The sequence below is a fragment of the Gopherus flavomarginatus genome, chromosome 2 (assembly GCF_025201925.1).
Source record: "Gopherus flavomarginatus isolate rGopFla2 chromosome 2, rGopFla2.mat.asm, whole genome shotgun sequence".
Lineage (NCBI taxonomy): Eukaryota > Metazoa > Chordata > Testudines > Testudinidae > Gopherus > Gopherus flavomarginatus.
Genome location: NC_066618.1, coordinates 189,364,356 through 189,387,674, shown reverse-complemented (window position 1 = coordinate 189,387,674; position 23,319 = coordinate 189,364,356). Strand labels below are relative to the sequence as shown.

At 39.8% G+C, this 23,319-nt stretch overlaps 1 protein-coding gene across 2 annotated transcripts in view; it reads right to left on the bottom strand.

The window, feature by feature from the left end:
- CDKAL1 (CDK5 regulatory subunit associated protein 1 like 1) overlaps positions 1-23,319 on the bottom strand; it is a 640,704-nt gene that overhangs the window by 411,714 nt on the left and 205,671 nt on the right. For both annotated transcript variants that reach the window (XR_007772820.1, XM_050942303.1), the window contains exons 6-7: positions 19,031-19,127; positions 8,669-8,717 (exon numbers count right to left, since the gene is read on the bottom strand). Coding sequence is in view for 1 of the 2 variants with exons in the window: in XM_050942303.1 (XP_050798260.1) it covers positions 8,669-8,717; positions 19,031-19,127 (146 nt within the window). In the remaining variant the exon portion in view is untranslated. The remainder of the gene's footprint in view (positions 1-8,668; positions 8,718-19,030; positions 19,128-23,319) is intronic.

The following is a 23,319-nucleotide window of genomic DNA, read 5'->3' as shown; positions in this document are numbered from 1 at the left end:
ATCCCGGGAGGTATGCTGCCTGCCAGGGGCCCGTATCTGAGATGTTACAGAGGCATTGTCGAGGATTATCCAGCCTTCTGACTACTACCCCATGCTACTCATCCATGTGGGCACAAATGATACTGTGAGGTGTGACATTGAGCAGATCAAGAGTGACTACAGGGCTCTGGGAGTACGAGTTAAGGAGTTTGGAGCGCAGGTGGTATTCTCTTCGATTCTTCCTGTCGAAGGTAGGGGCCCGGGCAGAGAGAGATGCATCGTGGAGGTGAATGCCTGGCTGCAAAGATGGTGTCGCCAGGAGGGCTTTGGCTTCCTCGACCACGGGATGCTATTCGAGGAAGGACTGCTAGGCAGAGATGGCCTTCACCTTTCGAGGAGGGGAAAGGCCTTATTTGCGCACAGACTGGCTAACCTAGTAAGGGGGCTTTAAACTAGGTTCGACGGGGACAGGTGAGCAAACCCCACAGGTAAGTGGAGAACAAGAACTGGGAGATGGGTCGGAAACAGGAGGGCGCATGGGCTATAATAACAGAGAGAAAGGAGGGTCAAGGCAAAGCTGGGAGGCAAGATCAAACCAGTATCTTAGATGCCTATATACAAATGCAAGAAGTATGGGTAATAAGCAAGAAGAACTGGAAGTGCTAATAAATAAATACAACTATGACATTGTTGGCCTTACTGAAACTTGGTGGGATAATACACACGACTGGAATGTTGCTGTGGACGGGTATAGTTTGCTCAGGAAGGACAGACAAGGGAAAAAGGGAGGAGGTGTTGCCTTATATATTAAAAATGTACACACTTGGACTGAGGTGGAGCTGGACATAGGAGATGGAAGTGTTGAGAGTATCTGGGTTAGGCTAAAAGGGGTAAAAAACACGGGTGATGTCGTGCTGGGAGTCTACTACAGGCCACCTAATCAGGTGGAAGAGGTGGATGAGGCTTTTTTCAAACAACTAACAAAATCATCCAAAGCCCAAGATTTGGTGGTGATGGGGGACTTCAACTATCCAGATATATGTTGGGAAAATAACATTGCGGGGCACAGACTATCCAATAAGTTCCTGGACTGCATTGCAGACAACTTTTTATTTCAGAAAGTTGAAAAAGCTACTGGGGGGAAGCTGTTCTAGACTTGATTTTAACAAATAGGGAGGAATTCATTGAGTATTTGAAAGTAGAAGGAAGCTTGGGTGAAAGTGATCATGAAATCATAGAGTTTGCAATTCTAAGGAAGGGTAGGAGGGAGTACAGCAAAATAGAGACAATGGATTTCAGGAAGGCGGATTTTGGTAAGCTCAGAGAGCTGATAGGTAAGGTCCCATGGGAATCAAGACTGAGGGGAAAAACAACTGAGGAGAGTTGGCAGTTTTTCAAAGGGACGCTATTAAGGGCCCAAAAGCAAGCTATTCCGATGGTTAGGAAAGATAGAAAATGTGGCAAGAGACCACCTTGGCTTAACCACGAGATCTTGCGTGACCTACAAAATAAAAAGGCGTCATATAAAAAATGGAAACTAGGTCAGATTACAAAGGATGAATATAGGCAAATAACACAGGAATGCAGAGGCAAGATTAGAAAGGCAAAGGCAAAAAATGAGCTCAAACTAGCTATGGGAGTAAAGGGAAACAAGACGACTTTTTATCAATACATTAGAAGCAAGAGGAAGACCAAAGACAGGATAGGCCCACTGCTCAGTGAGGAGGGGGAAACAGTAACGGGAGACTTGGAAATGGCAGAGACGCTTAATGACTTCTTTGTTTCGGTCTTCACTGAGAAGTCTGAAGGAATGTCTAGTATAGTGAATGCTTACGGGAAGAGGGTAGGTTTAGAAGATAAAATAAAAAAAGAGCAAGTAAAAAATCACTTAGAAAAGTTAGATGCCTGCAAGTCACTAGGGCCTGATGAAATGCATCCTAGAATACTCAAGGAGTTAATAGAGGAGGTATCTGAGCCTCTAGCTATTATCTTTGGGAAATCATGGGAGACGGGGGAGTTTCCAGAAGACTGGAAAAGGGCAAATATAGTGCCCATCTATAAAAAGGGAAATAAAAACAACCCAGGAAACTACAGACCAGTTAGTTTAACTTCTGTGCCAGGGAAGATAATGGAGCAAGTAATTAAAGAAATCATCTGCAAACACTTGGAAGGTGGTAAGGTGATAGGGAATAGCCAGCATGGATTTGTAAAGAACAAATCATATCAAACTAATCTGATAGCATTCTTTGATAGGATAACGAGCCTTGTGGATAAGGGAGAAGCGGTGGATGTGATATACCTAGACTTTAGTAAGGCATTTGATACGGTCTCGCATGATATTTTTATAGATAAACTAGGAAAGTACAATTTAGATGGGGCTACTATAAGGTGGGTGCATAACTGGCTGGATAACCGTACTCAGAGAGTAGTTATTAATGGCTCCCAATCCTGCTGGAAAGGTATAACAAGTGGGGTTCCGCAGGGGTCTGTTTTGGGACCGGCTCTGTTCAATATCTTCATCAACGATTTAGATGTTGGCATAGAAAGTACGCTTATTAAGTTTGCGGACGATATCAAACTGGGAGGGATTGCAACTGCTTTGGAGGACAGGGTCAAAATTCAAAATGATCTGAACAAATTGGAGAAATGGTCTGAGGTAAACAGGATGAAGTTCAATAAAGATAAATGCAAAGTGCTCCACTTAGGAAGGAACAATCAGTTTCACACATACAGAATGGGAACAGACTGTCTAGGAAGGAGTATGGCAGAAAGAGATCTAGGGATCATAGTGGACCACAAGCTTAATATGAGTCAACAGTGTGATACTGCTGCAAAAAAAGCAAACGTGATTCTGGGATGCATTAACAGGTGTGTTGTAAATAAGACACGAGAGGTCATTCTTCCGCTTTACTCTGCGCTGGTTAGGCCTCAACTGGAGTATTGTGTCCAGTTCTGGGCACTGCATTTCAAGAAAGATGTGGAGAAATTGGAGAGGGTCCAGAGAAGAGCAACAAGAATGATTAAAGGTCTTGAGAACATGACCTATGAAGGAAGGCTGAAGGAATTGGGTTTGTTTAGTTTGGAAAAGAGAAGACAGAAGGGACATGATAGCAGTTTTCAGGTATCTAAAAGGGTGTCATCAGGAGGAGGGAGAAAACTTGTTCACCTTAGCCTCCAATGATAGAACAAGAAGCAATGGGCTTAAACTGCAGCAAGGGAGATTTAGGTTGGACATTAGGAAAAAGTTCCTAACTGTCAGGGTACTTAAACACTGGAATAGATTGCCTAGGGAACTTGTGGAATCTCCATCTCTGGAGATATTTAAGAGTAGGTTAGATAAATGTCTATTAGGGATGGTCTAGACAGTATTTGGTCCTGCCATGAGGGCAGGTGACTGGACTCGATGACATCTCGAGGTCCCTTCCAGTCCTAGAGTCTATGATTCTATGATTCAGTATGTCATCTTCACAGATCACCTTGGAATACAGAGCTGTGACAGATTAAATGTCTGGGAAAGAAGTTGGAGGGTCAATGATGTAAAAAGTACTCAAAGTCCAACTCCTGTGGCATAGAGAGTGTTCAAACTCTTATGATCTGATACGGCTGTGGTGGAGACAAAGTTTTCTTTCCTTCATTATTGAATCTGCATACTCTTGGAACCATTTCTGGTGCCTGGCAATCTGATGCATCTTGGTAACATCTTGCTGGAAACAAGTCACTGAGAAATTTTCTATTACTTACGGGATAAGAATAAATTTAAGTGACTGGTCTCTTCCATGGGGAGAAGCTTTTGCTCGAGTACAAATATCATTTGATACAAGCTTTGATGATAAAAATTACAATTCTGCAATACAAAAACCAGAAGTTGTCAAAACTTAAGTGTATTCTGCTGCACAGTATCCACACGGGATAAGCGGTCTCCAAGAAGCTGCAGATATAGCCATATGGTACTAATGGAATGCTTTGGAAATGGTCCTTTACATGGTATAGTTTCCAGAATTTACCAGACTCAACAGAATAATTCTATGAGAGGTAAGAAATTTCACAGTCAGTTGAAAGATTATAGAAGGAATTAAGGCACTTTTGTGATAAAAGCTGTGGTGATGTAAGAGTTGAAGGCAACTCTATCTCTTGAACGCAACTCAGTCAACATAGCTTCCTCAATAGGCAGCTGATATGACAACAAATATGAGTCTTCTTGTCTTGTATCTCCAAGACTTGAGAGGACTGAAGGTAAAGCAAAAAGTAAAGCTACATCATAAAAAATGTTTCAAGTCTATTTCTATAATACAGAAAGCTGAAGTGGCCATTAGGAACATGTAAATATATTATTTTCAAGTCTATGAAGCAAAGACCATCTTTGGAGGTCTATTTCTCAAATCAGTAGGCTAAGTCTTCCCTCTGAGGCCTTGTCTACACTACACAGTTTTGTCAGCAAAAGGCAGTTTTTGTCGATAAACCAATGCTACTTTTGGTGGCAAAACTCTCCTGTTTTGCTGACAAAAAAAGCCCAGCTTGATGAGAGGCATAGAGCTTTTCATGGCAAAGTTAGAGTGACAAAGCATCAGTGTAGACACTGCATTCATTATGTCACCGTAACTGGCCTCCAGGAGATATCCCACAATGCCCACTGTGACTGTTCTGCTCATTTTTTTGAACTCTTCTGTCCTGCATCCTGCTACACAGGCATGCACCCCTCCCCTTTAAACACCAGGAAGTTCTGAAATTGCTCAGTGTGGAGAGCTCACATAGCTCCTGCCTGGACTACAAGGGAGGGTTGGATCATTGGTCTGTGGAGAGAGGAGGCTCTGGAGAACTCGCAGGGAATCACAGAATCAAAACATTAACTTGGAATCCTGCTTTCCCTGGCACTAGCAATGCAGCAGCTGGCAAGCAAGTGGGCTGCTGCTGGGGGAGGGAGCACAGAAGAGCCAAGGAGGGAGGTAGGGGCTGATGTTGGGGGATGTCCCCCTTCCCCTGCCTCAGGATTGGTTGCTTCCGGCTGCTGTCTGAACTTAAAGAGACAGCATACTGACACACTCATTCTCCCCCAAAACACACACACACCCTGTCTCACACACTCCCCCTTTGCCCCCCAAACTTCAGTTGAAAAGCAGCAGGCAATCTAGTAGAATGCCCCTGGAATGATGGGATTGAGAAACCTGAATCATGTGACATCATGTAAGTTTTGAATTCACCAACAGGGCTAATTTTTTTTTTTTTTTTTTTTTTTAGTTTAATTGAAGAGGAAATGATTGTGCTGGTGGTTCGCGGAGACTGCTGAAATTGTATCAGGTTTATTTTTTCATATCATCTTCAGGATCCATGTATTTTGTGCTATTTCAGCTCAAGAAGTCAAAGAAAAATCTCAGAAATAACCCCTTCAGAGTGGAACTTGAGCAAGCATGGACTCAGTCTATGAAGAGTACTACTCTGGAAACTGGTGCTGGGACAATCTCTCTGTGAACTCTACGAAGGATTTTTTCAGACTGCATAAGAATTTTGATGTTTATATCTGTCCTGTAGAGCCCAGCTGCTGTGTTCTGTAAGTCTATTCAATTTCAATATCCAGAGTAAACATTATTCAAGTTGTGGAGAAAAAAATCTTCAGATAGAAGCAGGAGCATCCTCATTCACTTTTGAAGGTAGAAACAGCTCAAATGGGGTTGCTGCAGCTATAGCTATATAGCTGTCTCCCATGCCTCTCAAACCATCAATATTCATAGCTTCTATGGAGGATGGGATGCGACCTACCTAGCAATGAGTTCTCTGTATTGTGAATGAACCTACAGAGGTTTGCCATAAATAAATCAATCAGTTATTTATTTATTATCTGTTCATCCAGGTAAATAAACATTTTTATGAAACATTTAGCCACTCCTCCATGAATTTTCAATGAGAGTACAACATCCATGAATTTTTTTCATTTTCCTTTTGAAAATAGCCCAACTAAATTACATCACAATAACCAAGGCCGTGACATTAATTTACTAGCAGAAATTGGACCTCCCAGTTTCGTTGCATTTTTATTCCATCCCCTACTTTCCTCTAAGGCTGAGGCACCAAACGTTGCAACAGATGGCACAACAGCCTTACAAAGACATTTCAGTTACATTTCACTTGAATTTGCTTATATTATTTATAAGTTATTAGGTATTTTAATTTTTACATATTACAAATATAAGTTACTCTTCACCAATTATGCTTTTATTTGCTGTATTTCACTTAGCTTGGAAATGAAAATGCCCTAGTCAATTTCACTCTCTTTATATAAGTATCTAATCAGATTAACATATTCATTCTCATATATTGGCAGAATGCTCCAATATTTGGGTTTCAAATATGCAGAGGAATGTTATTCCTTTAAAATAAATTTCCCTTTGAAATGCGCTTTCTAATTACATGGAAACACTTCTATTGGTATTAGACTTTTGCAAAAAACATCTTTTTACATCATCTATATTTGGCATCTAAATGTACTTGACAATGTCCCTTAGTTTCTGTTAGATTTATGTTAAGCATTTTACTTTTACAGTTTGAATTCTCCAATAAATTTTTGATAAACTCTGAGCCCCACTCTCTTCTGAAAAAAAAAAAAAACCCAGAAGGGACTGGCATCAGCTATTGAATTCAACAGCCCAATTAATCCTTTCTGTTCAATTTGCAATTAGGATAAGCAGCAAGGGAACTGAGTCCCAAGGTTATGCACAGTCTCTCTAAACTCTGTTTCCATAATTCTCATTTTTTAAATTTTAATTTTATATACGGCCATTTTTACAAGAAGCTTTAAAACTGGTATTTTAATGAACAGCAACACTTCACAAATGCAATATCAACAGTGAATTACAATTTTTAAATAAATTAGAATAAATAAATTGCTTTCAAGCCAGACTTAAGTGATAATCTTATTCTGACTCCCTAAAAAACAAAACTAAAAACAAAAAACACACACAGAACATCAGAGATTTGAAGCTATGAACACTTTACAAAAATCATGGTGCTTCCTATCATATTTTTAAGGGTCTTATCTACACCAGCAGATGGATCATCTCATTAAGATGCAAGACGCTAATTCTGGATGACACAGCAGCTAAACTTCCTAACAGGTTTCCAAGAGTAGCATGATGCTCCTGAGGCAATGACTGACTCATTTAATGCCAGCAAGTACCAAAAGATCACCACAGAGAACTATAATGTTTCTATTTTCAGTATGTTATGAGAACGAAAGCAGGAACAAAAAAAAAAAAACTCCATAAAAAGCTTATTCTGTCGCTCTGCCCCATCATACTGGGCCAAATTCTGCCACCGCTACTCCCAGTGGATAGTGCATTATTCCATTGGTAGGTGCACTGATTTGAGTAGCACTTTACTGTCCACATCATTTTACTGACTTCAGTGGCACTACTCGCAGACTAAGGTATTCGCTACACTGGCGCTTTACAGCGCTGCAACTTTCTTGAAAAAACACACCTCTGAGCGCACCAAGTTACAGCGCTGCAAAGTGCCAGTGTAAACAGTGTCCCAGCAAGCTAATCCCCACGGGGAGGTGGAGCACCTGCAGCGCTGGGAGAGCTCTCTCCCAGCGCTGGCACCGCGACTACACACACACACTTCAAAGCGCTGCTGCGGGAGCGCTTCCACAGCAGCGCTTTGGAATTCTGAGTGTAGCCAAGCCTACAGGTACAGGTCAAGGTGAATGAGGCAGGCAGAAAAAAAATTTTTTTTTGAGGGAATCTGCTTTGCAGTCTTATGTTATGACAAATGTCAATTAAAGTAATAGCAAACTATTTTTGTGTTTTGGTTGGGAATACCTAAGGGGCAGTTTTCATTTTAAAAGTAAGATGAAAGCAGTACAAGTGCTATATTATTCAGCAACTCATATAATACTTTGCAGAACCTTTAAACCACACTACATAATCTCTTAAAAGAAGCATCTTCTTTACTTAGTCTGGTTTATGCATTTTCATGTTCTGCTCTAAAACCTTATCATACTCAAGAACAAAAGTTAGAGACAACATCTCATGGACCAGTTGCTTGTTTACACTAAAAGCACAGCCACCTAGGCTGAGCCATGTAGTTTGAATGCTTCATGGAACAGTAATTTTACAACCTGATTGGTAATGGAGACAATGTCATGTAGCCCAGAAAGAACCAGACAAATTGATTTATTAAATAATGAATGTTCACTAGTCAGACTGAAGAAACAATGCACTCTTTAGAATACTTCACTGCAAAATATTTTGTGTATATACATGAACACAGCAAGAGTGAACAACCAACATAGTTACACAAGAACCACTAAACCAGTAGATTGTTTAGCTGCCTAGTTGAAGAAAGCTTGTAGAAATGAGACGAAATATCTAAACAAACAAACTGTGAGAGTTCAAAAGATATGATAATGAGTTTATAGCAGCTATATTATTTAGGTAAAAAGGATTTTTAAAATGTGTCCAAAGAATCTTCCACCTTTAAATCTAGTAACCCACAAACCTTGTCATATTTCACCTTTGCAAACATTACTTCTGTGATGCATACATTGCATAGTGCATCATTACATGAACAGAAAATCCTTCATTTACTTATCTGATCAAAACAAAAACAGAATGGTGTGGAACATGTCACAGTGTGTCTACTAAACAAAGCTCACAGCAGTCAGCAGAATGGCAGTTATTTCAATTGTAAGGCTTACCTTTAATAGTTTCCTCCACAACTTCTACTACACGGTCTATTTGCTGAACCTGAAAAAAGGACCAGAAGATCAATAAACTAAGCTGCTTTGATGGATCTGAAAAATTCTCGTTTCACATGTATTTCATTCAGTAGTGTGGAAGAAACTAAAATCGTTTTTGGTTATATTTCCATTTAGGATAGTGTTGTGTAGTAGTATTTTGTCTTGGGCAGAGAACAGATGATTCTATTCACCTATACTGAAACACTTGGTTTCTATTTCCAAGCAGAACAAATAACTTCTCTTTAATAGGATAAAAAAGGATCCATGAGCTTCTTTTACACAGTCTTTAAGATCGGCAGAAATGTTACACAGGGTACCTTGTCAGCGCTAGTAAGCTAAGCTAGGCCTGGCCTGGATAAAAAGTTCAAGAAATTCCAAAACTTAAGATCACACTCTAAGTTAAATACATTCTATAGAATACCCCGATTACATATTTCAAATTAGGGTTTCACAACTACACCTCACAAAAGTCCAAAAGAGATTTAATCTTTTTTTTAACTAATTGTTTAATATTGACCAAGAATTGGAAATTTTAGCTCATGAGTTAAAGGTTTTAGCAAATTGTGCTAATTTTAAAACAGTGGGCATTAAAAAAGAAGTCTGGTTGTATTCCTAACCTAAAATAGTTGTGATCACTGCCCTTCTCTTATTGTGCAATGGGGAAATTCACTTATGAAATTCTTAAACCCTTTTAAAATCAACATATTGAGCTCAAAGAAAAAAAACAAGTACACTGCACTTTCATTTTCTTGGGATATGGTCAAGAATTATATTTCCTGAAAGTGTACGTCCAAAGGATTATGCAAGTTACTGGAACTTCAATATTACAATGATGAAAAGTGAGATACCAGGAGGGCAAGACTCAAGGTGCGTATTGCACTATGTGGCTCCAATATAAAGTACCTCTAACTGAAATTAAAGGGAATTACTTGGCTTGAGTCCCATGCATTTAGGAAGAAAGGGTGTTGACTTCCAGTCTTAAAATCTGTGGAACAAAACATTTTACCTGGCCTAGAAATCTCTCTCTATACTGGAATATTCTTTATGTTGTCACAGAAAATAAAAGAATTTGTTAATACATAGATAAAATGATCATATGTAATTACAGCACAACTCATGCTACTATATAACTTATTCATCGTTACTATTTTAAATTACTCACACATCACTTTATTTCCTCTACTCACTTGCATGTATAATGACAATCTCTGCACCAAAAATCAATCAACCATGTGTGATTGAGTTGTTACCTCTCCAAGGACACCAGAAGTCCCCATCAGGAGACATCTTCCTATTAAGGGGGACAGTATTTCTTGATATAAGATTTCTCTCCCAGTAATATCCCCTGCAGCATTTTTAAAAGGGGCCTGACTCTTTTACACAATGTACAGATAAAAAGAAAAACATTACCCTCCTGTAATTTAATCCTCAGCCTTACTTCAAAATTTTAATGCAAAAGATTTTTACTTACCTGTATTGTAACTGTGCTCTTCGTGATGTGAGTGAAGATATGTATTCCACTGAGTGTGCACATGTCCAGGGCACAAAGCCAGAGAACTCTGCCTAGCAGCAGTGACAGAGCAGCACTCACTCCCTGTGCCTCAAAGCCCTGCATAGGGACATAACACCGCCTTTCAGACCACTTATCTGGGAAGCAATAATGAAATGGATATTCCAGAGGAATTTATCAGGCTCCAAAAGGGCTTCATTTATCTGGAAAATTACTCTCCCTGGGGCTGAGGATTGGCAGATATAGAGCAACATGTGTGTGTTCTCTTGCATGTACTCGGCCTGGATCCCGAAAGTCTGATACAGATGATACCTGAGAGGGTCTTGGTATGACAGAGTCATCAAGCACTGGTGAAGAAGAGTCCGGTATTGTAGGGTCATTCAAAAAGAAAGGAAGACCAATGGAGGCTGATGGCGAGGTGAAACGGAGAGATTCAGGAACCTGCACAAGAGGGTCGACTGGACTGGCTCAGGAAGAATAACCTCCAACTGCAAGTGTAGTAGAGGGAGCAGTAATCTGTCATCTTCCCTGGGTTGAATCAAGAGCGGGAACTCCCAGACTGAGTCACACTCCAAAGAGGCCACTGGGAATAGTGCTAGGGCATTGGTGGCCAGTAGGTAGTAGGCCAGGGACTGCTATCTCTACTGCTAGAATGGTGCTGATGCCAGTACCGATGGAGATCCAAGGATCGAGAACAGTGCTTTGACGGTGAGAAGGAAGAGGAAGAAGTCTCCAAACAAGATCTTGAGGAGCCCTCAGAATCATCCAGTGGGAATGGAAGAGCCACTCCCAAGGAAGCAAACAAATGGTCAGCCTCATCTGGAACCCAGTCTGAAGTCATCACTGGTGCCAAGCATCAAGGAGCAGTTGATACTGTTGGTTCCCGAAGAGACACTGCCCTATAGCCAGCACTTGAGCAAACAAGGGTGCTGAAACAGAGGTCAGCATTGAATCCAGTTAAGGGGTCTGTAATACATACATCGGTGTCAAAGACAGTGTCTGTGCCAATGAGCCTCTCAGTACTGCAAAGGACGATGACTGCAACCTTGCAGTCTGAGCATCAGATGGTGCAGAATACAGTGCAGTGCAGGTGAGCAAAACAGCGCTGCACTCAGACTGTGCCAGTGGTGCAGCAGAAGGGGACAATGTAGAAGGCACTGCAACTGATAGCCTCTAAACTACAGGAGAATCAGGAGCATAAAGGAAGAGCAGGTCCAACAGTGTGGAGAAAATCCGTGCCAATGCTGCCATCATTGTTACAGGACTCAATGGACACCTCATGGTGGGAACCGCAGCCAACATTACAGAGTCCAGCTGATCTGAGCACAATACCGGGGAGCAGTTAGACGAGCCAGCTCCATCATGCATACCAGAGGCCTCAAAGTGCCAGTCAGCACTCCTCTGAGGTGACGAACAGGAGTCCCTTTGAGTCCTGGAATGGTCCTTGTTGGTCTTATGGGACCTCTTCCTCAGAGGACCCGAAGGAGGAGAATAATCCATCTTTCTTCCAAGGGAAAGCCCTGAATCTTGAGCCAGGTGTCACATTTCATGTTGGCTCTGAAGAAAAGTTGGATAATCTGAGGTCCCCGATGCCTGCTCTAAGAGATGCTGCTTCAGCCGCTAGTTTATCATCAACTGCGTCCTCTTCTTAAACAACCTGCATATAAAGTGCCTTTAATGTGCCCAACAAACATCAGGTCACTATTGGGGATAGCTACCCCCCAAGACAGACAAAGTTTAAACCCTGGTGAGGGCATCATCTAGGGCAACTATCTATCTGAACTACTGTAACTAAACCTAAGGGTACTACTTTAAGTACACTAACAACGAACCAGACAGAATAAATTCTCAGAGAAACTGAGAAAAAACTGTGTAAAGAAAATCACCACACAGAATGCTTCAATTCTAGCTGCAGACAGTGAGAAGGAACTGCGAGGGTTTGGGGCAGCACTGCCCTTGAATATCCAGGGGTAGTGCAAAAGCCAGAAGGCATAAGAGCCAGCCCTATAGGTACTGCTGGACAAAGATATCTTTTTAAAGACCGATATTATGTTTGCCCTTTTCCAGTCCTCTGGGACCTCATCCATCCTCCATAAATTCGCAAAGATAATTGCTAGCAGTTCCAAGATTGCCTCAGGCAGTTCCTTAGGATGAACTTCATCCAGCACCGCAGACTTGAATATATCTAACTTATCTAAATATTCTTTAACCTATTCTTTCCCTATTTTGGCTTGGATTCCTTCTCCCTTGTTGGTAATATTAATTATGTTGAGTATCTGGTCGCCATTAACCTTTCTAGGGAAGACTGAAGCAAAAGAGGCATTAAACATCTCAGCCTTCTTGATGTCATCCATTATTAGTTCCCTTTTCCGTTAAGTAAAGGACCTACACTTTCCTTCACCTTTTTCTTGTTCCCAATGTGTTTAAAGAAATTCTTTTTTTATTGCCTTTTATGTCCCTTGCTAGGTGAACATGGTTGGAAATTTCTATGAAATATTTTGATGTACTATTAAATACAATGTTAAAAAGAAATTGCTCTATCATATTGCTGGTTTTGTGTGGTCTACTAATTATAGGACAAATAGAAATGTTTATTAGAAGTGACACTTTTGAGAGTGTTGCTTTCTATTTACACACCAAATTATGAGACTGAACACTTTAGTGTTTGAAATACAGTCACCTTGCAGCCTGGCTGTACAGACTCAAGCATATCTACCTGAATAAGCAGTAACAGATATTTAAGCCAGAGGCCAATCAACTGAGCAGCACTCATTAAGACAGCTCTCTGCATGAAACCACTCTTCTCCACAGCACTGAAAAACAAATCTGCACCTATATGCTGGGCTTATAGCTCTCTAACCAGATTTGCCATTTAAAATCATTCCACATAAAATTCAACTGAATTTATTCCTTTCCTGCAATACATATTGAGAATTCATATTTGTAAAGGCTTCTATCTAGGATGGCACAGAGCGTAAGCCTCACAAACATTAATGCATTCTAGCCTTATAAACCCCTGTGAGGTAAGGAAGTATTATCCTTATTTTACAGATGCCAATGTACAGTAGATTCACTTAATAGTAACCTCTTGGTTTCAGCTAAAAGCTGCTATTATCCAGAAGCTGCCAATAAGCAGAGGGCATTGTTTTCAGGGAGATACACAGAAAAATGAGCATGAAACAATGATACATTGCCCAGAACAATAGTTCTGAAACTGTTTATTAACTTTCAGTACTAAAGAAAACCAAACCTGGCAAACAGTAATGGATACATATTTTAGCAGCGGTTCTCAAACGTTAACAACCCAAGGCCCCTCATTTTGATATAAACATTTTTGCGGATTCCCAAGCCTCCCGCTAAGCCTCAGACCTTGTCTCCACTCCACCCCTTTCCCCAAGGCACTGACCCTGCCCAACCCTGCCACTCCTCTTCCATGCCTCTTTCTGCCCCCTCCCCCAAGCACACCATAGCCCTGTTCCTACCCCTCCCTCCCAGCACCTCCTGCACACCGCTGAACAGCTGTTTTCCAGCGTGCAGGAGGTGCTGGGAGGGAGGGGTAGGAGTACCCCAGTTTGAGAAATGCTGAATTACAGTGTACCAAAATGCTTAGCACAAACCTGGGACATTTCAGCTTGCTGTGTATCACAAGAAATACTGTAAAGTGGAACACAATTTTACAATACTGTGAAAGGAAATGTTTTTTAAAAACCCTAAAGAAAACTTAACACTTACAGTATAAGTCTTTGTATGCTGAACAGTACTGTAATTACACTTAGTGTCACACAAATTGAAGCAGCATGAGATTTAAAAAAATAAAATAGATAAAAATAAAAAAAATAAGAACAAAATTTGTTCAATGTTGTCTGCTTTCCTCATTTTGCCATCTCCACTTTTAAATCCTTCTCAATTCTGTGTGCATGCACATAACCATTCTCAAAGCTGACGCTGGAATATCCTGAGAAAAATGTCCACAGCAAATAGCTGCTCTGTTAGAGAAAGCTCTTCAGGTTTATCGTCAGATGCACTATCCTCTTGTGTCTCATAAGCCTGCTGGTACTTTACAGCCACTGCCAGAAGTTTGGAATCGGAAAGCTCATCTTCCATCTCCAAATAACTCTCAAATTAAACAATGGCCTCCAATTCCTCGGCAGTTAGATGTTCAGGAACAGAAACATCATCCGGAACATGAATGCCCACCACACCATCAATTTCTGTTGATGAAAACCCTCCCTTCCTGAAACAGTTTAGAACAGTCTGTGAGAGAACAGCAACTCATGACTCCTTAGCAAGATGAAGTGCAACAATCAAAGGGTTTAGGTTTTTTTTTTCTGAAACATCCATCTTTCCTATGGGTGGGTAGGCTTCCACAGAGGCAGTAATATGAGCATTAATAGGAGCACAGCAGTGACTGTTGAAGTTTTTAATGACACCCATGCCCATTGGTTGCATGACTGAGGTTGCATATGGAGGCAAGAATTTTAACATCATATATGATAGCTTTACATGAGCTGAATGATCTGGGCAATTGTCAATTAAAAGGTACATGGGTTGGTCTTGTAGCCACAGTTCTCTATTCCAGTTCTTAAACTACTCTTCAAACAACAAACTAGACATTCAAGCCCTGGCTGAGTTTTTGTAGACCACAGAAAGTTCTGAGCGGTCCTTAGGGAAACAAGGGCACTTGCTCTTTCTGATCACCTTGAGAGGCTGTTTCTCCATGCCATCCATGTTTGCACAATTTCCAATTAATGGCAATTTCTCCCCTCCCCCTCCGTAAACTCTTCTTTCAGCATGCCAAAGCCTCTGTCAGGAAAGCACCAGTCTCATCAACAATGTCATGTGGCTGGTACTGCTCGAGAATGCTGGGGAGAGTGTCTGCCCACCATTCAGTGACTGCTGAAAAGGTCAGCACCTATCTTTCTTGACATGCTCTTTGCGCTTAATCATGTTGTGCCCAGCTTTCCACTTACTAAGCCTGCCACTTGCAGCATTAGTGTCCTTCCTAGGCTCTACCACTAGGTGACTCGCTCTTTTTCAGCATTGGCCAGAAGAATCGAGCACCGTGGCTAAGCGTATGCTGAAACCAGAGCCACGGGGCTTGACCAATATCTACCTCCTTTCCCTCACACTGGCGCTCACAGCCTCATTCTGTGCTGTTCCTATGCTCCTATAAAATGTTATGGCTGTTGATCTGAATGCACAAAACAACATACTTTGAGAAAATAAACCACTTGGCTACTCTCACTTGCTTAGCAGTGAGCTCATGTAGGGCCTCCAGCACCTGAACTTTATCAGCAAAAGACAGTTTCATGTGTTTGGAAGCCATGGCACACAGTGGAAGAGCTCAGTTATGCATGCTCAGAGGCAGGAAACAGAATACAGGTAGGACCTCCTCTCTAAATAAAGTTGTTCTTAAGCGGCACACCTGTTGCTAATAATCCAAATCCCATTAACCACTGATATTAATGGGATGGGATTGGTTTCTGATTACTATGTTGACAATAACCACAAGCTGCTATTATCAGAATTGCTATTAAGTGGAATCTACTGTGTAAACTGTATGACTTTAAATGTTCTCAGAAAAATATAACCCAATGTATCACACTGGTTTAGACTATCACATCAGCATGAAGAATTTAAACTCTCAGTACACTGTTTCAAAGGGCATTGTTACAAGGCAGTTAAAAATGCAATGCTACTATATGTGTGAATACACAATATATCATCCAAAAGAAATCACTTTAAAGTCTAGTTCTGTATATTCAAGGCACTGATTAAAAGAAGCCCTCAACTGCCATAGTCTTACTGGTAGTTACACAAATACTGCAACTTCCTCATTCAACCTTCGTCATACCCAGACCAACATTTTCCAAGGGAACTCTACTCTGACACACTGTCTCTCTACAAAGTTATCCCAAGAGACTTATAATTGTTAGCAAGAAACCACATTCTCAGACAACATTGCTTAAAATATGGTACAGCTTACGTAACTGATGACAAATCAAATTTCTATTACTCAACACATGGATGAGACCAACAAAAACACCTGGTGATAAATTAAAGTTTTCACAACTGCTTCCTTATAACATTTACATTTTCACAGCTGAATCAGCATGAAGTTGCCAACAAAACACTTCGAACTTCTGTCTCATTACAATTGCCTTTTTAAAATATTATTTTACTATAATAGGATGCTGAGTCTCTTTTTAAAAAGATTAGTATGTTAAAATGTATTGTTCCTTAGTCTGCATTGACATTACTGCACTTTTAATCCTCTATTTGAGGAATTTAACACTAAATAATATTGTATATTAGCTGGAGAGAAAACCCACCCTTTTCTGTGTGACCCAATATGAGGAGGGGGAACAAAAGCATAATACAGCGGAAATAAAGGGAGAATCTAACCCAGGGTTTCTTTTTTGAAGATTTAGGTCTACAGAACAAGAGCTTTGTGTACCTATGATGTCCTATGTTTATGGTACTACAACTTTCATGCACACTGCTGTTATCTTTACAATTATCATTATTGTGACCATCATTTCAATGTTTCCAAGGCCAATTCCAATGATTTGGGGGAAGTGTGTTAATCGCGCTAGTTAACTTTTAATAGACATTTGTCTGTTTCAAATTCAAAATGGAAAATATTTTAATTAGTAACTAGTAAATTTGGGAGCCCAATTTAAGATGGAGTGAAGACGTCTGATTTTCAGAAAAGCATTTATCACCCTCTAGAAATCATTTCCTCCGGTTGGATGCTCAAAAATTGACAGCATATCACAAATCACAATCTAGGTCAGAGGATATAGGCCCCTTCCTTTTTTTTTTTTAATCCAGTATATGTTTCCTTACTATTCTATGTCTTTTTAATGTACAGATTTTTGTACATTAACTACAAGCTAGATTGGCCCAGATCACATAATTATGCGCTCCAGGGGCAGAGTAGAGACTCAGTCACAATTCACTCCTTGCTGCTCCCTTGCTGCATGGAGGAAGCAAGCTGTACCAAACTGGCTGCTGCACTGAGGGTGACAGAGTCAAAGGTTGTTTCACTCCCATCCATTTGCACAGATATGAGAACAGTGGCCCTGGAGAGGTTCTCCCCATCAAATTGTGACCTGCAATGCAGTCTGCATATAAAAGAGAGTAAGGGGCCACTTCACATCCCCTTAACCTACTGTGCAGGATTGTATGTAGATTCAATTGATCCCTATATGTGTCTCAGCACTGGGAATGGACTAGATGACCTCTTGAAGTCCCTTTAAACTCTAAATTTCTATGAGTGGGTGGCTGGTTAACATATTTTGAGTATACACAGCAATATGAGAGAAGCTGTAAAATGGTTGTCTCAAAAGTGCAATAAGTACAAACTATCTTAATGGAAAATTATAATTAAAGAGTCTACCTAGTTTATGTTCTACTTCCTACTTGGCTTTGTAAGAACTCTTTTTACTCACTCAACATGACTTTAAAAAAAAACAAGCAAGTTAAAAGATTAGTTTTGGTTTATCCTCATGATAGCTAAGTGAGGATGAGTATATTTTAATTAATACATTTAATACCTTTTAATGCCAGAAGGAACCTGTAGTACTACTTGCTCTGACCTGCATAATGCAAGTCATGAAACTTCACCCTGCAGTTACTGCAATAGGCCCAACAAAAGCATTTTAGAAAGACATCTAGTCTTTATTGAAAGACTTAATTGATGCAGAATCCTTAGTATTTTGTGCCCGAGATCATCGATTTTCATGACAATTTTTCAGTGCTGATGCAGTTATACAGCATTTTTCATCCCAAAGAATACAAAAGCACTTTAAAAACTACAATACACAGGATCCTCACTGTCTACAACCAGGGTGAAGCATGCCAGCTGTTTAACAGCTCACAGACAGGGATGCATTAACCCTTTCTGTTGCCCTGAGTAGGGAGTAAAATTGTCACGTTCCCCAGTCACTCTGCCCAAAGGCAAGAAGTCAGAAAAACCCAAACGTGATGAAAAACAGGTGCTACCTACATAATTTATACACTATTGTCTCTTTTGCATTTCGACTTTAACTAGCTGTATTTCTTTAACAACAACACAGAAGATTAAATTTAAAGTAGCGGAGTTAATCCTTGCCCTCACCCCCTGCAGGCTGCATAGGACATTGACACTAAATTCTGCAAACAGACTAAACCTCAATTACGTGCAAGAATGTATTTGACACAAAGCATCCATTGAACCATAGTGAAATGTAACCACAAAGCGGAAAAGGTCTAGAGAGAGACTGAACGCTAGGCTTTCCCAGTAGAAGAAAGGAAGAAAGTCTAGTTCAGGGGTCAGCAACCTTTCAGAAGTGATGTGCCACATCTTCATTTATTCACTCTAATTTAAGATTTTGCATGCCAGTAATACATTTTAACATTTTTAGAAGGTCTCTTTCTATAAGTCTATAATATATAATTAACTATTGTTGTATGTAAAGTAAATAAGGTTTTTAAAATGTTTAAGCTTCATTTAAAATTAAATTAAAATGCAGAGGCCCCCAGACTGATGGCCAGGACGCGGGCAGTGAGAGTGCCACTGAAAATCAGTTTGCATGCCGCCTTTGGCACACATGCCATAGGTTGCCTACCACTGAACTAGTTTTTGGCATTGAAAAATTGTGTGAAAAGCCTCGTTTTTTTTAACACAAGATATTGCCCACAGCCGTGGCCCATCTAACCAACAAGTTAATACAGAACTTCAGACAGCAACATTACATGACTCTTAAGGGCAAGAAAACAAATATGAAAATCTTAACAGGTCTTTTCTATTTGACAAATGTTCTTACCCCTATAATGCTCAGACCTTTGAGGTAATCCTGACGAGGCTGGGCTTGTGGAACACATCCAGCTAAAACCACTTTCTTGTCATCTTCTTGGGCTTTCCTAAAATGATTTTTAAAAAGTGAGAATTAATTTCTGAAAGCCAATCCCTTTGAGTTGTAAAGTAACTACCTAGTATCTACAAGTCCTGGAGTAGCATTCATCATCAAATAAGGTGAATAATTTATTTGTTCACAGAAAAGCAAATACTGCTGCAAAAAGTTCCATAGTTAATGGGATAGGTCCATGTTTGAACCCAGGTTAAAGAAAATCCTGACAAATCAGAGATTTGAGCTGTCTTTTCCATTTACAATGAGAATATAACACACATGGCAGACTTCCAAGTTTGTGCCTTCATCTGAGGGGCAGGGCAGTGACGTTCACACTGGATAATCCTGAAAGTCCTAATATAAACTTTAGCTAAGCTTTATTTACCACAACTGTGGCAGAGGGATGTGTGTTTGGGGCAGTTGAGGCACACATCTACAGCCTGATTCGTGACAAGTCATTTAAAACAAAAGGTACAGTCTATGTGAACAAGAACCATTAGCTCACAATTTAACAGCTATTTAATGCAGCCTGAAATGATAAATTACATTAGGTGTTTAAAACTATTATTAAAACTGGATTAAACATTTTCAAGCTTGAACTGTTTACCTTTGCCAGATTAAATATTTATGTGAATATTAATTTATATAATTCCTTAGTTCAGGCATTATCTTGCCACCTAGTGGGAACCTGAAATACTGAAGATCAAATAGCTAAATCCTTTCATTTTTTAAAATATTGTAATTAATTCTAGACATAGCATTGAATTTTAAGCCGTTCCTGAAACTTGAAAATACAGAAAGTACTATGCACCTGCTATACCCAACTGTACTGAAAAAAACAAAGTGGGATTCAAGCCCTAGTTTATAATTAGTGAACTTAGTTAGATGATCTGCTAATGTTAAAATAATAATTCAAATACTCAAACAGTCCGAGAGAGAAGGAAATTCAACTTTTTATTAGGTTCCATTAGCCCAGACATCCTATGGGTTGTCCACTCTCAGACTTATGTCCCACAATACACACTGCTGGCTACATCACACCTTCTATGGAAATTTATGGCAAGCTGGAGCTATCCTATAGTGAATCCGTATTTTCTTCAACAAAGTACAGAGTTGTTAAGTGTTTGCTATTACTTTATACCTTGGGGATAAAACTCTTAGTGTCATAACACACTTTTTTTTAAAATGTGCTCCTTACTAAGATAATGTAGCATTTACAAAATCACACACTGTTGGAGAATTACAGGCTTATCTGATCTCTGGAGGCTAGCTCCAGTAGGGTACTTTAGAGGAAGTAATGTTACCACAAGAGTGTAAACCAACACACTCCATTTATGAAGCTGAAAATTCCTGGCAGGTCTGGACTTCTGAACCTGCTAACAAAGAAGATGTATGCTGACAGTCAAATGTGCTTATTACCCCTCTTTTCCTCCTGGCTAATTGTGAGAATTCACCTCATAATGGAAAAACTGATACTTCTGTTTTATTTAATTTGCAGGTCACCTTTAGGAACAAGCCCATTTGGTTTTAGAGGACAGAGGAATTGCTGTACCGAAATCAGATCACTGGCCATGTAGTCAGATATCTTGCCTCAAAACAGTGCCCAACACCAACTGTTTCAGAAAGGGCTAACGATCTCCTAATGGCCAATTATGCAATAACTAAGAGCTTATCATGCTTATTTTTCATCTGCCTAATGTTAACAGTGGATGCTCTCAGTAGTCATATAAAAGTCAATTATTTATCTTGCAGCAGGCATCACAGGAAAGCTACAGATGTCAATTGTGATGGATTCATTTCAACCTGAGAGGGAAATAGTTGCTTTACTTTAAGATTAATCTATATGAAAATACCATACTCTTGTCTCTTATTTAACAAAATTGTATGAATATGAAACGTTGTTCAAATGCTAATTAAATATGTTTCTTAAAATGAGGGCTATACCCAGCAGCATGCTTGTGAAATCAGAAAGGTTTGGTTTTTCAGCTGTAAGAAAGGTTTTCCATTTGCAAAACTTGAGCAAAAGCCATTTATATCCCATATCCAAGTTAAAAACATGTCTGTTTCTTGTACTTCCTGCAAAAATGTCACATACCATCACTTGAAACTCTGTAACCCTGAAGGATAAAAATCACTACTCATATAACCTAACTGACTCAACCTAATGCCTCAAGGTAAGGCAACGAGACTTGTCTCCTGTAACCAGAGTATATAACTCTAGGCAACTCTACATCTGGTTTAATCTATTGCTAGAAATAGCCCCTACTAAAGAACCGCAGTGGAAAAAGCTGTTTATTACAGTCTTTTCATTTGGGGAAATAAACAAAAATTTCCCATGACACATTAAATAGCATTTTAATGTTCCTTCACAGCTTTCACATTTCAGCAGTTCTTCTTAGAATGTAAATGGAGGAGGAAAACAGTTAGATAGAATACATTTCATAGTAAGTATATTAGCTTCATATAACTTTCTTTAAATATCCCCACGGACTTTTCTATACTCTGAGAATTTTTTGCTTCAAAATGTAATTAAGCAGTAATGCCTGCACTAAATTTTCAATAAAACTATTTTCATTAAAAGGCATAACATATCGTCCTGTCCATGAAACCCAGCACAAATGTGAGCAAGAATGGTATATTAAATATTTGTTTTCTATTTTTCCAGGAACTGCTTGCTGAAAATATGTACTACATCCCTACAAATATTGTTTAAAGTGCTCTGTTCTGACTAACAAAAGCCTACAAAAATTGTTCTTTAGAAGCCTACCTAGCACAGGAACAGTATTAGAAAAGAAACATGAATGCTAATGAGAATAATACTCCAGTGAATCTAAAAGTGGCATTAATAAACATCTTCTTTAGAAATTCTTTATATTCTTCAATTAAATGAACCTTACTGTTAAACCTTCAACTTTAATTGCATTAGAACATATTTTCTAGAAATGCACTCGTATCTGAAAATGATTTACAAGACATACATCTGAGTAGACATGTAATTAAGTCCAATTTTCTTTTAAAAGGGTGGAATCCTGGAAAACACTCTTCCAACCAGGGAAAAAGCAGAGTACTGCATACAATACAGTACTTTCAAGTTAAAAAATACAGTATAAAAATCATCATCTGCCAAGACCAGAGATTACAATAAAATTATTTATCTTTTTATTCTCCTTTTTCTTGTTGAAAACCTGTAAGAATAGCTAATTTGGGAAACAAACAATTCTGTCTTGATTAACTATGAACCTGCCCAAACTAGAGTCATTGTTTTATAGTTCATTATTTTTTGCTAGGCTCCAGTAAATTCTGTCCTGAACAAGACACAAATGAAGACAGGCTTCAGCCCGATATTGTTGCAGTACCACCTTTCGTAACCATTGTTCTTCGAGATGTGTTGCTCATGTCCATTCCATTCTAGGTGCCTATGGAGCTTCTGGTTGCTGAAGTAATGGCGACTTCCTTATCACCCAGTATGTTTGGGTTCCTCATTCAGGACTTCCTGGCAGTATTCTGGAATGTAAGAAGTGTGGGACACTGCAAAACCCACAGGATGTTGCCGCGTATTGGTAAAGAGAACTAGATTTATAAGGGGGATCTGGGGCGATCTCACTGTACAAATGAGCATCTTGGTATGGAAGGCTAAGAACCACAACAAAAACTACAATCAATCACTTAAGTTTGACATTTGTATCTATACATGCTCTCCAGAACTATGTGTTATTAAATAACAAATTGGTGCATTTAAAAAAACATGTGCAGCACTAAAATAAACAATTTCTTTACTCAGACTTGAGTACTGGTTTTCAAACTGTGGGGCTCATCCCCCCGCCTCCTCCCAGTGAGGCAGACTGAGGTTGTCACAGGGCATGAAGACCTGAGTGGTTAAGAATTAACCATTGCCCAGTATTCTCAGCTCTGTGTCACCATCCTACTGCCAGCCAGCTCCCACAGGAACCACGCAGCCTCATGAGACCTTATTCCCGCCCCCACATCTCTCACAAATTCCGCCCCCTACCCTCAGGTGCCCCTCATCTCCCCCCAGCCCCATGATTCCCAGTGCATCCAACATGGCGCTGGCAATGCTAATGTTTCCTGGACCCACAGCAATGGCCTTATACCCAGTGCGCACACACACTTGGAAAGCGAGGGCGGGAGCGTGTGCAACCCCTATGCATGCATACATACAAGTTCCCAGTGGGGGCAGTTGGATT